Source organism: Lissotriton vulgaris, chromosome 8 (assembly GCF_964263255.1).
Source record: "Lissotriton vulgaris chromosome 8, aLisVul1.2, whole genome shotgun sequence".
Classification (NCBI taxonomy): Eukaryota; Metazoa; Chordata; class Amphibia; order Caudata; family Salamandridae; genus Lissotriton; species Lissotriton vulgaris.
In genome coordinates this window covers 601,421,372-601,436,759 of record NC_141696.1, presented here as the reverse complement: position 1 = coordinate 601,436,759, position 15,388 = coordinate 601,421,372, and the positions used below count along the sequence as shown (strand labels likewise).

At 46.7% G+C, this 15,388-nt stretch overlaps 2 protein-coding genes across 2 annotated transcripts in view; one reads left to right on the top strand and one right to left on the bottom strand.

Annotated features, from left to right (window-relative positions):
• Positions 1-15,388, top strand: part of CMSS1 (cms1 ribosomal small subunit homolog) — a 940,652-nt gene that overhangs the window by 47,105 nt on the left and 878,159 nt on the right. The window lies entirely within an intron of this gene.
• The window catches only part of FILIP1L (filamin A interacting protein 1 like), a 739,320-nt gene that overhangs the window by 339,881 nt on the left and 384,051 nt on the right, over positions 1-15,388 (bottom strand). Inside the window, exon 5 of the mRNA XM_086934449.1 lies at positions 577-755. Coding sequence (XP_086790575.1) covers positions 577-755 — 179 coding nt within the window. The remainder of the gene's footprint in view (positions 1-576; positions 756-15,388) is intronic.

The following is a 15,388-nucleotide window of genomic DNA, read 5'->3' as shown; positions in this document are numbered from 1 at the left end:
CTTAACACATTTAAACTCTTACATTTTTTCAATTTAAAATCAATTTTTACCTATAAGTAAGTCCAGAATTGAAACATGTTAAACAAAGACATAAAATGGACTTATTAAATTAAAAATCTAATTTGAGGGAAAAAATTATGCTTGTCTTGCTAAAACAAAAGATGAGCTGCATCATTTTTTGAATATTTGCACTTGTGTATACACTGTACTGATCATGGTGTTGTGCATCAAGCCACTCAGAACCATGTGCTACTGTTAGAAATAAGTGGCAATGGAATTTGCACACATTTTAACACTAGCACCAATAGGGAAATGAGGGCATATTGTGCCAGCTCCAAGTTTAGCACAGGCAGCTAATGATATTTGCCTTTACTAAATGTGACAGAGTGACATAAATACTGTTTGCACCAGCTATACCACATGATGTAAATGGGTAAAAAAAAAAAGAAAAAAGCGCAACCAACAGCTGGAGCAAATGTTACTTGTGCAGATTTGCAATCAGTAATATCAATTGGATCTAAGCGACCCTGTTACTGGATGCTGTGGTCTAGTTTCTGGTGGTGCGCGTAGCCTTACCTTTCGCGTTCCTGCTCCAGGAGATTGGTGAATTCGTCGCTTTTGTCCATGTACTCGGTGTGCTTCCTTTTCTCATCTTCTAGCTCGAACAGTGTCTGCCTCTGAGCTTGCTCCACCATCAGAAGCTGGTCCAGCATCCTTTTGTGAGTTTCTTTCTGTTTCTGAACCACTCTGTCCAGCTGTGAAATGGGAGGACATATTTTACACCATAATGACAATCTGAGACTGCATTTTCTGTAAGTGACATGTCAACTTCCCTCTGTTACTAAATCAGGGTGCCCCTTTTAATATTCTCTTTTCTAAAACAAAAATCCTTCCTATTGTTTTTGTGTATTGAAATAAGTGTGCATAATGTATTCATGCATGCAATACTTTTTGTACCAAGTCAACTTGGGCTTTTACCAAGGGTTTTTGACAGGAGTATTGTAAGGCAAACTTGATGTAAAATGTAGTTAACACCAACTTAGATATAACTAGGCAATTTTCTCAAACATTCAAGCACGCATAAGTGGTACCAGAAATGAAAAGAGCTCCAGTTACCCCGGTGTGCATAGGAGGCGCGCATCAAGAATAAATGTTGGGAAAATATTTTTAAGTGGGATAAAAAAAGGATTTCTCGGGTTGATTTACAAATGTTTACTTCCCTAACAGGGATTTTAATGCAGTGCATACAATGCTTATATATATAGAGCTGGGAGGAGAGGCGCACCAGTGGTTATGTTTGAGGTATGCCATACATTCCTTCTTGTTCCTTTGACAATATTTTGTGAATAGGCCAAACGGGTTTAACTGCCAAATACTTCAACTATGTCTACTACTGATGATAAATATTTGCTGATTAAGGATTCTTGGCTTTTTTTCTCCAATAAACTATCTAAAAAGACATGGCTCCTTTGCTAATGCTCAGCTTAGTGGAGAGATCTCTCTCTCAATACTTGCAGAGATTTGGAGGATTTCTGGCTGTTACAAGCTTAGCGGTCTTTAAAGCCTTACTGAAAAGCGATGTTAACTCTATACTATGCTTGTTTTTCCACAAGAAAACAGAATGGTGTGGGTGGTAATGCGATACGTGTGATTTAATTCTTGTGATCCATGTTAAAATATTTTGTAAATGAAACAAATTCCAGAAAGCGTTCGAGTCGAGGCCCTTGTTGCTGGGAAAACAATCATGGCGTTTTCTCATTGACAAAAGGCCCAATCTGCGTTCGTTGATCATAATGCTGCTGTGCTTACGTAAGCTTAATCAAGGCCCTCCGGTTGGATGTAACCAGACTTTCTTCATGGACCCACGGTTTTGAATGTACTGCCTCTAGTGGTGGGACTCGAGAACCATGTTTTAAAAAATATGCCACAGCATTACTGCGCGTGGCCACACCCTCCTTAGTGTGCACCTCTCTTTGAGGCTGTGGGATACATCCATTGCAAACCTCAATCAAAGTTTTTTCTACTCTGCACTCTTCTGAGCCCACGATTCAAGCATAACATTATCCAATGCTAGTGGTACTAGCTAGAAATATAAAAAGTTTCCAAATTTGCCGTAAAGTCGCTTTCACCAGTTAATTAGGATGGCCACCTCACATCTTGTCATCATGGATATGGTTGCCATTCCTTGCCTTTTGTGTGTCATCCTAATGTCATTTGGATGTTGCATTCTTGGTTGTTTTCCAGGGTACTAATTAGACTGACACACATTCATTATAGCAGTGATTTGTAGGTGAAAAGTGCAGGCCTGGAAGTATTGTCCCTGATGACATGAAGTCAAGTGGTCACCATAAAATTTGTTTGGTTGCAGCTGCCTCATGAGCTGCCGTAAACATGTGTATTTCTTAGATTACTGGAATCTGAAATGCGTGTCTTGTTTAGATTGCAAGGATACAGTGGTCGACGGTTCTCTTTACAATTTGTTTATCATCTTCGTGTTGTTGATGAAGATGGAACCAATTTATCCTGAAGTCCCTATGGCTACATTGTGGTCTAAGACTACATAGGATTGCTCAGCTATTCAAGTGAAAAGAAAAGCGTATTTCCCCCACTGAGCTCCCCAGATGGAAGTTTGCAGGTCTGAACCACGAAGGCTTCTTGCAGTTGGAAATTCAAAGAGGCTTGCTTCTGGTTCAATGGAAATTTTCCTTACCCTGGGAAAATTATGGTATCCGTGATATTACCTGCCTGAGAAGCCTGGAACGGTGCTGTGAGGAGAACGTTCTTCACTGGGGAAGAGTTCACAATGGTTCCTAAGGTTCTGATAATGAACCAAAGGCTTTTTAAGCATGGTATCTGGAACTGAAGGATGCAAACCCCAAATATCTATTCTTTTTTTTTTTATTTAAACAACTCTTTTTATTCAAAGTTTTTCCATTGGGTAGTACATACAGAAACATAGTAACAACATATGAATTCACTGTCTACCCACTCCTCCCACCTCCCTCCCCCAATAAGATGCTGGCCAACCGAGTCAAAAGAAAAGTTGTTATTTTCCAAAGTTCTACACATCTCTTTTACCCTATGGGCCCTCAGGATTCAAGTGGATGCTCTGTAGTCTCCATACATTACCACTGTTATTCCAGCAGATCCCGTCTCTGTAATCCTTGATAGACACCTCAGATGATTAGCCCTCAGTAGAACAGCCCTTATGGACGTTAGTACCAAGATGCCTCTGAGAATTTGTCACACTTTACAAAAATAGAAATCAGATCAAATATGGACCAGTTCTCGAATTGCATGGGTATACCACTTAATCCGTGTCCTCTAATAGTCCCTGCCAGGAGCCCCATATCTTGGTGAATTTACTTGGGTACGCTCTGGCCTTGTAGATATGTCGCTCAGCTCTCATGCACCAGTCCATATTTGCTTCACATCTGTCTATTGTTGGCACATAGCTGCCACCCCTAATTGGACCACATTCCGTCTGGGCACCTTTAAGGCGATGTTGTTAAATATGAGTATATCTGTCATATGTTTGCTATCCCCAGATTCCCAACAGTAGCGCTTTGTGGCCTAGTTCCAGCAGCTATTCAAATGCCTGCTGTATTCTGTTTTGGACACCCCTCCAAAAGGCATCTCAACTTCGAGCAGTCTCGCACTGTGTACCTTAGAGTGCCTCGCTGTACACACCCCCTCAGGAACCAATCTGATGAGGCCTTATCCATTGCGTCCTAGTGTAGTATGATCTGTGAAGGATTTTGAGCTGGATAAGTTGGAACCAGCCTCTAATGGCGACCTCGCAAGGGTACCTACATGCATCGCTGACCCCTAAATCTCCATCCCATGTGCCCCGCAGTACCCTCAGTGGGGGCGAGGTGTTGGCCAACAGTGTCCTGTACACCTGTGTTATTATAGTGTGTTGGTGTAATGGGAATCCCATCATTCTATATTCTAGGGGGCTTTTGTCAGGTACTTCTTCTGATGTGAATGTATTTCAAAAGGATGTGCCTAACCTGTAGATATCGCAGGAATTGGACGCTCATGAGTTCATACTGTGTATGGAGTTCCTCAAAGGGCAACATTTCTGTCTCCGTCCAAAGGTCCCCCAATTTTGATATCCCCAGGAGGTTCCACTTCCATCGACTCTCCACCCGCTGTAGCGGGGCTAAGGTCGCTGCATCGCACAAAGGTATTTTCAGTGTCTTTTTGCCACTCTAGCCCATCTTGTTATTGGCCTCTCTCCATGTTTGGATCACTATCGCTGTGGGAGTTGGTAAGGAGCCCAGTCTCCCCCCTACCATATAGCACATCCCAGAGAATCCATGGCCCTCCCATCCACAAACAGCATGGGCTCAGGCTGTTTTACAAACACAAGTTTGTTTATTACCACCAGTTGGGTCGCCCAGTAGTAGAGACATGTGTTTAGTAGGGCTATATCGCCATCTAAAACCTTCTGGGTTAGTGTCGTAATGTTTTCCGTGGGGCTCCCCGACCCACAAGAGGAGACTGGTGATGTCTACCACTTGTTTAAAAAAACGTTAGGGGACCAGGAAGAGAGAGTTCTGAAGTGCATATATAAATTTAGGGAAATATATCATTTTGTATCAGGCTTCACGGCCCAGTAGGGATATAGGTAGCCTACTCCAGTGGCACACGTCTCGCTTATATTCCGCTAGGATTCTGTGTAGGTAAGAATCAAAGAAAAGATGTTGGTTTCTAGTGACGTAGAGTCAGAAATATTGGAACACATTTTCCTTTTTGTGTATTTGACATCTCTAGCCCTCTCACAGTCGCCATCCCTCTAGCGGTAAGAAGCACAATAGAAGACCCCAGTTTATGTCCTGAAAACGGACCGAAAACTGCAAAGATCTCTAGTAGCCTATCGATTGAGGCTTCTGGTTCTGCGAGGTACAAGAGCACGTCGTCTGCATATAGCAAGGCCACGTGTTCCCAGTCGAGGTCCAAGTACAGTCCGCTGAGAAGTGCATCTCCCTGGATCTAATTAGCAAATTATTCTTGTGCTATCACTAAGAGGAGAGGTGAGAGGGGGTATCCTGGTCTCGTCCCTCTCCCCAGTGTGAACTCGCCTGACAGTGTGCCACTGACCCTCACTCTCACAGTGGGTCTGCTGTAGAGAAGTTGCCCCCAACCATGTAAGGAGGGACCAAAGTCCATGCACTCTAAGGGTGCCATCATGTAGGGCCATTCAAGGGAGTCAAACGCCAGGATTGTGGCCGGCTCACGTATATGCCTCTCATGTGTTAGGCAGCCAAATAGCCGTCTCAGTTTATTTCTGGTCAATCTGTAAGGCATGTATCCAGATTAGTTTGGTGCTGCAATCATGTGGATTACCGTCAACAGCCGGGTCGCCAAGACCTTTGCAAGTATTTTCGTCTCTATGTTAAGAGAGATGGGCCTGTACGAAGAGCAGCACTCAGGGTTTTCCCTGATTTGTGGATTAGGACAATGTGTGCCTGTTGATGGTAGCGGGGAAGTTCCCCTGCTTCTCGGGCCTTGTGTAACATATCCCGAATTGGTGTAACCACTTGGTGTTGGAAGCATTTAAAGAACTCAGGGGGTAGCCTGTTCGGGCCCGGTGTCTTCCCTTATTACAATTGGATCAGGACGCCGGCAATCTCGCCCTCCTGAATGTCTCCCTCGAGAGACCTAGCCGTCTTTTGATCCAAACGGAGGACAGAGATATCTTGGACAAACAGGTCCAGGTCTTTGCATACCCCAGTTCCATTTTCGAGGAGTACAGGTCTTTCAGGAAGTCAGCAAAAATCTAAGCTATTTCAGCTGTCGTGGTTGCTTTCCGGCTCTCCCCATGTGGATTTCATGGATCTATCTCTGTCCCGCCTCCTGATGAGACAGCCATGCCAGTAACTTTCCTGCTTTGTTCCCCACCTCATGCAGTTTGTGCTGTTTAGGTCGGTAAAGCGCCCGTGCCTCCTGTTGTAGCAGGTCGAGGTACTCCTCTCTTGTCATTTTTATTCAAGAGGTGGGAGTCTGGTTGCTGGGCATATCACGCCTCCCATGTTTCCAGTTTCACCTCCAGCCCCACTCTCTGTCCCTATATTTTCTCTTCCCAGTTAACATAGGCAATGAGGTGACCGCTTCTTTCCACTTTATACACATCTCACAGGCCATGGACACCACAGAGCCCTTGTTATCCTGAAAGTATAATTGCAGCGCATCCTGGGCAAACATTTTGGTGGAGACCAGTCTGTCAGTATCCAGGGGTCCAGGCTACAGCTCGTGGCCATGCAGGTATTGAGCTGTGTCAACCGTAGGCTTAGCGGCGTGTGATCTGAAATGCCCCTAGGTAGATGTGTGACCTAATCGCAGTGCCTCATAAGGTGTATCGGGAGTGGTAAGTTGTCCAGGTGCACATTGATTGCATTGTCAAGCCCTAGGATGCAGCACCTGCAAAAATATCTGCCAGGCCCAAGGCTGTCAGAAATATAGCCAGTCTGGTATCTTCTCTAGGGGGCCCACAACCTCTGGTCACCATGTTGAGTGAACCATGGAGGGTCAGATTCAAGTTTCCACTCACCACCAGGAGTTCTTCCGAGACCTTCGTGAGCCATTCAGCCATAGACTCGAGGCCCAGCGTCTGCTAACATGGGGAAAGGTACCATGAGGCGACAAAAGTTCCTCCCATTGCTTTGTACCACCCACTACCACACAGCACCCCTACGGATCCAGCTGGGTCTGCGTCACAAGCTATGGTAGTGATTTATGTGCCAGAATACATGTACTCCGAAAGCCTGTGATGAAGCCAGAGTCAGCCAGGAGTGAGTTCCAGCCCCTTCTCAGAAATATGCAGTTCTTGCCTAATAAGTTAGGAGATTTTTGCAGCAAAACTAGGTCCGGGGCACACCTTGCTAGATATTTCAGCACTATTCGCCTCTTCAGTTTGGCCCTAACCCATTAACATTTTATAAGAGGATCATGAGGGATGTGCGTGAGGCCGTGTATACTTTCTGTGATTTGACCATGTTGGTATTTGGCATAGTTTGTCCCTCTGGGTTATCCAACATTTGCAAGTGCATCTGTTCGCTTCCCAACTTGCCCCTGAAATTCCTGCCTGCCCCTCGTGCTGCGAGTTTCTAACTGCCCGCCTCGCAAGACCTTAAGTACCTGTCTCCCAGGTAACATTTTGTGGTAGAGTCAACGGTATAAACCAACTAAAAAACAGATATACGTGTAAAGGACTAGACCTGCAGGCCTGATAGTCAACTTCAACATCATTCGCAAACCCCTGCACCTGCCAACCCCTGCATCTGCCATCCCCTGCATCTGCCATCACCAGTTCTGGAGCTTCGAATAATTTTGTCCGCCGTCATTGATGATACAAACGGTGGTGCAACATCCCCAACCTCTGGCTCTGATCCATCATCGCTGGCCCGAGCCAGTGGAGATCCTAGGGGTGTCGAACATTTGGGGGCTGCCATCCAGGGATTGCCTTCTTTCACTTATTGCACCACCCTTGACCGTTCCTGCTGCACCTGATCTTTGGCAGGGGTCGATCTATTCTTTCATCGTGTCGTCCGTTTTGAGCTGTGCTTTTGCCAGACCTTGAGGGGCTGTCAGTCGGGCACCTGTGGCAGTGGGTAGCCCCTCCACTCCAGTTAATTCGATACTTCTTGTGGAGTGGTGAAGAAATGGGACATATCAGAGGCAGTTACCCTTAATTTAGCAGGAAATAGTAATGCATATTTCAAGTTGAGGCCCCGCCTAGTGCCACTTAACTGACAGGAAAGTCTCCCTTTGCTTTTGTATAGCTATTCTATAGTCTGGGTGCATGTTAACCGAACTGCCCTCGATTTCCCACGGGCCATGCGACCGCATACATGTTCACCAGGCGGCCTTCGATTTTCCATATGCCATGTGACTGCGTCACCTGCAGAATGTGGTCATGGTTTATATAGTTGAGCAGCCTAGCTATCATTGGCCGAAGAGGAGGGCCCCCGGCTCCAGCGTGTACATTTTGGAAGCCCATCTGCCCAGCACTGTGTCTAGTAGGCAGAGCTCAAGAAGTAATTCAGCGCTTGGGCCTTCAGTTTTTTCAGGGATGCCAATTAGACACACATTATTCCACCTGGAGCAGGATTCAGCATCCTCCAAGCAATCAATCAGGTGCAGCATGGCCTTTTGCAGTTGCCCGATCTTGGGCGCCCCTTCTTTTACCAACTGTGTGACCTTAGCCAGGGAGTTCTTCGCCCCAGCAAACCTCAATGCCAGTTTCTTATGGTCCTATCGTATCAGGCCCATGTCCAAGGTCACTGTGTCAATTTTGTGCTCCAGTGCTGCTTTAGTGTCTTTGATTGCTGTCAAGTAGTGGCTGTGTGGGCCTCCAGGGGGTCTTTATCCTTTATCCTTGGCCAGGGGCGGTGAGTTCATTTCAGAGTCCTGTGCACTGCCCTGAAACTCATTGGCCGCACCGCTACCTCTCCTGTCCACCACACCTCCTCATGCCCCCCCCCCCCAACTCCATACACTTTTAGTAGCCCCAGCCTCCTGAGGCAAAAGGGGGGACCCGAGCCCTTAAAGAAGGTCCCTCTTGGTCGACCCACTTGTTTGCTGCAGGATCCTCTCCTGTGGCTTGCGTAGGTGAGACATCAATTGGGTGAGGGTCCCCCAGGGGTGGATTTCAGTACCTGCACTTCTCACCCGGCCCTGCTGACCATATTTGCTATGCCCAGCGAGTTGGCATACACTGGGGCCTGCTCGCTGCAAGACTGGGTAATGCCCCACTGGAGGCTGCAATTGGGGGAGAGGGGGACATCCGCACCACTCTCCTCTGGTGCCCGCAGGAATGCAGGGTGCTTAAGTCTCTCGCTGCCCCATTGCAAGCGGCTTCTTCATTGCTCACCACCCTCGGCCCGGGCTCCAATCGCATTTCCCAGGCGACCTCGCAAGGGAAGGCTCAGTCTGCAGGCAACACTCAATTATCTGGGCCCCCAGATCACAACGGCCTCTGCTGCCTCAGGCCCTGCCTCAGTCTATCGGCCCCTGCCACTCCCGGGCTGCCTCTCAGGACCTCTAGCCCGGCACTCCACTCTGCGGCCTCCAGTAGGTCTTGCATTTATTCCGTGATCGTCCAGCAACACATAGTGATGTTTGTTGCATAATTCATATTTTACAACTACAAAAAAAAATATGGTGATTTCTCTTATCCGCTGTACAAAGGATACAACGTTGTACAAACTAGAGAGATAATACATTTTCAATATTATTAAACAAACCGTAATTGTAAGGGGTATGTAGGAAAATAGTAGATATGAGATGGTAATTCAGAAGGATGCAAAAACTGGGGGTGTAATGGACAGAGGGGAGGAGAAGGCCTTGAATTGTTTTGGAACATTTAAAGAAGGATCTGAAATGAGGTGGGACACAGGATGGGAGAGGGCAGATTTGAGATGAGTGAAAGCAGCTCTAGAACAAGCATTGGCATAGCCAATAGGTCTCGCTTTTGGGACCTTATACGTATTTAGTTATGCAGCACAATATCCTTGGTGCAACAACATCAACTGTTGCATGGCTAAACACTTATAAGGTCCCAAAGGCGAGACCTATTGGCTATGCCAATTAATATTTTCTGTAGGCGCAGGAAAATTAAGTGACATGCTTAGAATCACAGAATGTTGAGCCGACACAGAGACTCGACCCAGTGTATGTGCTCAACCGTAGGTATATATATTTTTTTTTACCATGCAACTTACTATCACAGTTTTGCAGCTTGGTTGCAATATTGTGTCTTTTGCTCAGCACTGCGTGTAAATCTATACACACAGAGCTTACTAAGACAGCTCAGTGAGGTTATGTGGTTATTGCATGTGCAACTTGCAGGACACACTGACCTGCAACATAGCTCGTTTGGTTATGTGCCTGCTGGAAAACATCCGCATGTTCATACTTTGACTTCACCCAAATCATTGAAGAGGTTTGATAAGCTTTAATACATTGTTGAAAATAATGCTATTGATTTGGATGCAAAAAAAAGTGACTTGCTCCTTTAGAATGCCATGAAGAGTCCAGTGGACACAAACACCGTTTTATCGGTAGCTGGTATATTTTAGTATTAAATTAAGTATGAAAAACACTTTACGAAGCGGGTGCTAGTCTCTTACAAGACTCCAAGACAGTGTTCCAAGGAGTCTGAACTGTACCTGAGGAACCTCGGACACCGCCCTACATATTTCATAATGAAAGTCAAGATCCTTAAATACTCCTTACAGGTAGGTTTATCACTGCAACACCCCAATACACTGACTCCACCTTTCCTTCTTCACCTGCCGTCACAAAATCTCTTCTCTAGAGTCCTGGGTGTGTGTCCCTTTACCATCATAATGGACATCATTTAGAGATAGCAGATGGTACTCTTTTGACTGCCCTTTTGACACTGCAGCGATAACCTGGTCTGTAGGGTCATAAGGCATGTAGAAGAAGTGAAACCTAGAAGGCGGCTGCTGAGGTGCTAAGCGTGATGCAAGCGTTCGATCCCGTGTTGTCATCAGGGTTAAAAAGACAGTTGCTCTCACTACCGTTACTCCAGCGAGCTCTCCGTGCCAAGCGGCCTACCATTAGGCGCCTTGAAACGCACCCTTTTCACAGCAGAATCACAAGGCTGAGTACCACGTTTAATAACATTTACATCACGTTGTATAAACTGTTAGAAGGAAGCATTTGGTCCTCGGTTAAGAGCCCTCTGATAAACAAAAACCCTATTCTAATTGTTTCCGTTGCTGACTGCGACTCAGGACGGCGGCCCCGGCGGCACGGCAGTGCGCATTCATTCCTCAAGTGCGCAGCAGCACACTGACAAATATTAGCAATACGCAATGCATGGATAGGCCGCGCCTGTCACCCGAGAAAAATGTGTATTAGCTCAGCTGCGGAGGTTTGCTGTGCATGCTGAGAAGCCGCCGTGAAAAGCGATGGGGCAAGGTGGTCAGGAGAGCGGGGGACGAGGCGGGAAAGGGGGAGGGCAGGTGAATGGGGAGGAGAGTCAGAGGGCAGGATGTAAAGAAAAGGGAGAGATGGGAGACAACAAAGGGATAAGAAGGATTGACTGAGCAGCATCTTTCGGATGTAGCTATCGATGGTGCAGTGCACCGGGGCCAGGCGGAACAAGGACCTGACTATACGCTTATTAGTTTACTTTACCATCTAACCAGCAGCTATGAAACCCTGTTCCCTGCTTGCACTAGGACAGAGGGCAGCCTTGCTAAGGTACTGCATTCTCAGTACACGTACAACCATAAAGAGTGGTTAGAAAGAGGAACAAGTTGTGTGGACCCAAGGAAGGGGAAAACAAAGGAACATAAGCACGCGAGTGGTGCGCGCCGCGCTAAATAAAAACAGATGGTAGAACAGATAACCCCTGCTCATACCCGCTGCTTTGGCCGTGGGCGGATACATGCAGATGCCTTTGACCAATTGCGTGATGTCCTTTTTAAAAAGGCACACGCAAAGACCAACGAAAAAAAAAACCACACTCAAGATGCGTGTGGAAAGCCCAGAGCGATTCCAAGAAGTCGTTTTCCTAGAGCAGCGCATGCGCGCGCTGCACTAGGCTCGACGTAAAAAACAGAGAGTGACTATAAAATGGATAGATGTGCATTTAGACCAAAACTATACTGACTCCTTGCTAAAACTGAATGAGAGAAACATGAAATTTTTCTTGTTTGTAGAGATAAACTGGGTTGGCAGGAAACTATCTGTCCATCTAATTTGAGCACATTCCCTAAACCAGCATTAAAGTCGAAGCCTCTGGGCCCGTGGGTTGATAGTTTTATTGCCCTACAAGAGCAAATCATTGCATGTTCTTCATCTTGCTTTGAATTATCACACGATCTACTGGGCATTCAGTTCGTCCCTCAAGCCCACCATGCAAAATACAAACGAGCCAATATCCCAGAAGAAATATTGTAATGTATTCTACCTGGCTCTTCCCGAGTGCGTAATTCTATCAGATTCAGAATTTTGCTGCCAAGAAGGAGCTGAGAAATATTATCATGTATCAATGGCCAGATTACAGATAGATTGGCTTCCAGGGAAACTGAGGTTTCATTTCAAAGTCCCTTATTTATACACAGGATTTTGTTATGGGCCAGGGAAATCATATCTTAAAGACAGTTTTCCAAAATACCCTACTTCTTGATCTTTAGGCTGCGGCTCATAACCACTGCTATATGTTTCACGCTGTAAACTTGTACGTTCTGGTGAAAGTTACCAGGGGCGGCTCTAGGCTCATGGTGGCCCTGGGCAGGGAGCGTAGGTAGGGGGCCCCGGAAGAGGGGGTCCGGGCGGGGCGGAGCACGGAGTCCAGTGAAGAGGGGGGGGTCAGGGTGTTTGGAAGTGGAACAGAGCCAGAGGCTACCAAATCCCTGCCAGGAGCCACCACACAAAGATGTATCCATCCTCAGAGGATTATTATATTAAGGATATATATTGGTGTGGTGGCCCCTGGGATTTGGTGGCCCTGTGCAGGTGCACAGCTTGCACATTCCTAAGGCCGCCCCTGAAGTTACTGTGGCATCTCGAGCCTAATATATAGAACAACTTACCTCTGTATGTTCGTGAGCAGCGCAAGCATCTCAGCTTTAGGAATTCACTTAAACCTGTTTTTTCTTTTAATGTACTGTAGTGTGCCTCTCTGCTTTGCCACCTCCTATTTATGTTCAGCTTCTTTGCTTGTTTTCGGGGTAATGATGTACTTTCAATGGACCAGGCTCCTTCTCTATTAATAAAATAAAATAGTGAGAAGCCTGAGCCGATTTTAACTGATAATCATTGGAAGAAGGCCACTGGGTAGGAATGAGGCTCTTCAGTAGAAACTTGGCACCACCCGCAGTTAATCTAGTAGCAGAACATCATTTGTAGATCTCTCGTTTCCACTGCACTTCCACTGGAGATGGTGCTGTGCTCTGTACGTATTTATTTGGTTACACCAGCATGTACTCCTACCGCCACCCACATCATCTGCCTCTTGCCAACACAGACTTGACAAAAGCCATATAGTGAAGAAGCCAGGCTTGATGGCTTGACTCCAGAGATGAACAGTAGCCAAACTGCTGATTGAATGTGGCAAGGGCCTCTGTACCTAGCCAAAATTATATGTAAAAAAAAACTCCCTAGTTTCCAAAAGAGACCGTATTCATTGGGCATACCACCACTTGCCTCTCATCTCTTTTGTTATGTCCGGTACCCCACGGCAAATGATCAACCCAATCTCTACCCCATCCACCAGTGTGCCCTCTGCAGTGTGTACTTCCTCCAACCCAACCCCTCTTTCTCACTCTAGAGGAAGGTCACTGGATGGCCAGCCACATGAAGTGGATGAAACAACCGTATAAATACACACCTGTCACAAAGTCCTAGACAAATTCCTATTTCATCACTGGCTACCATCTATAGACACGATAGTCCAATATGATAGGTAGAAAAGCCTGCCGCCTTGATCGAGATCCTATCTGATGGAGAACAGTAGGAAAGCTAACCCTCCCTGTGTTTTAAATGCACAGGTACTGAGTACCGTCACCTCATAACTGTGAAAGGGAGTGTACCCACTTCCTGTTAGAGGTGCAATACTTTCATGGGGAGAGTTTCAGCTCTTCTCAATAGAAAACGAGTACTTTGAGATAGTGAGGCCCTGCACTTTTATATTTCCATTTCAAGCACTGTATTCAGCCCCGCAAGTTGTCACTGCCCTTGATCCGGTCGCAACCATGTGTGCCGTTCCAACACAAGCGTTACCACTCTTGCCTTTCTCCCGCATATGCCTTTAACATGCATACTCCTTTACTACGCATGCCTTTACAGCAATTTTCATTGTAAAGGCATATGTGTGGTAAAGGCAGTCAGCTCTCTACACGAAAGAGGAATGGGCGGTGTTGGAGAGGAACTTCCGCCCAATGGAGATTTGGGGAACTGGAAGGATTTGGTGAGTAGTTTTCTATTTTTAGGGTTGGGTCGCAATAGTTTCCAGGGCTGGTGGCCGGTTTTAGGACTCAGGGTGGGGGCCTGAGGTGTTACTAGGACTGGGGACACGGTAGTTTTTAGGGCTTGGGGCCAGGTTTTAGGGCTCAGAGTGGGTGTTGGGTCGGGGTAGTTTTCAGGGCTGGGGGACAGGATTTGGGCTTAGGGCGGGGGTTCGGGGTAGGTTTTAGGGCTAGGGGCTGGTTTTCAAGCTCAGGGTGGGAGGCTGGTGTGTTTTAAGTGCTGGGGTAGGGGTAGTTTTTAAGCCTGGGGACTGGTTTTAGGGCAGGAGGCCAGGTTGTAGGGCTGAGGGTGGGGGTCTGGGGTGCATCCTTTACCACGCATATGCCTTTACCAGGCCATTACAGCAAAATTGTTTGTAAAGACATTCATGGTAAAGACACGGTTGTGGTAAAGACTGCGTTGTTAAGACTTGCGATGTATCGCATCCATTGTTCCGTCATACAAACAAAGGGGTTAAGCCTTTTAACACTGCTGTCCTGTGGTCTGTTGTATTATGCCTCTGGAAGTTTGGCCAAGAACAACCCTTTCCGCCGTTGACTGTCAGTGGTAGCGAGATAAGCAGTCACAAGAATCAATCTCCCCCCCCAGCAGTGCTATAAGATAAATATCCAAACCAGTACTATAAAGAGATGTACTTTGACACATAGAAACCATTTAATTCCACTACACAAACAATTATGCATGAATACTCAGATCACAGGTGAGAGTCTTTGGGCTTTAAAGGCTTCTTCTGCCGGCTAGTCCTCCAAGTGTCCTGCGTAGGTCCCCTGTCTCTGGGCACCCCTCCCATAGGTTCAGCGTTTGAGTTAGATCGGTGAGTGCAGCTCATACTCCCACCCCAACCCCCCTTCTTCATCTAGTCTTAGCACCCAGTCTTTCAGGCCTCGGCCTGTTCAATCTCTCACCAAGCTCATAGTGGCAGTGCAAGGTAACTTCAGCCCTTCCGCAGCAGCAGGATCTCACCGCCAGAGAGAAGAATTTATTCAGCAATTAGCAGTCTTCCGAGTGACTGTGCGGTAGATGGCCACGCAGCACGTCCCTCAGTGGGCCGTGGCTGGAGTGGAGACTTCTGTCTGGGGCCCTTTTCCGGGTGACAGACTGTAGATCGCGGCTCTCTCCTGCTCCGTGGTGGGTACTTGACTCGTGGCACGGCTCACTCCAATTCTCTGGTGAGTAGTTGATGTTTTTACTAGAAAATTATACACCTCCAGATGACTATTCTTCAAGATGGTGGGAGCCTGACACTATCTTCGGAACCCAGTGCCTTGAGGGGATGGCCTCTATTCTTCGTGAGGCACCCCTAGGGCACCTGTCGGGTCAATTAATCTTCAGGACTGGTACATTTGGCAGTGTTGTGGTCACACAGACCAGTTATGGG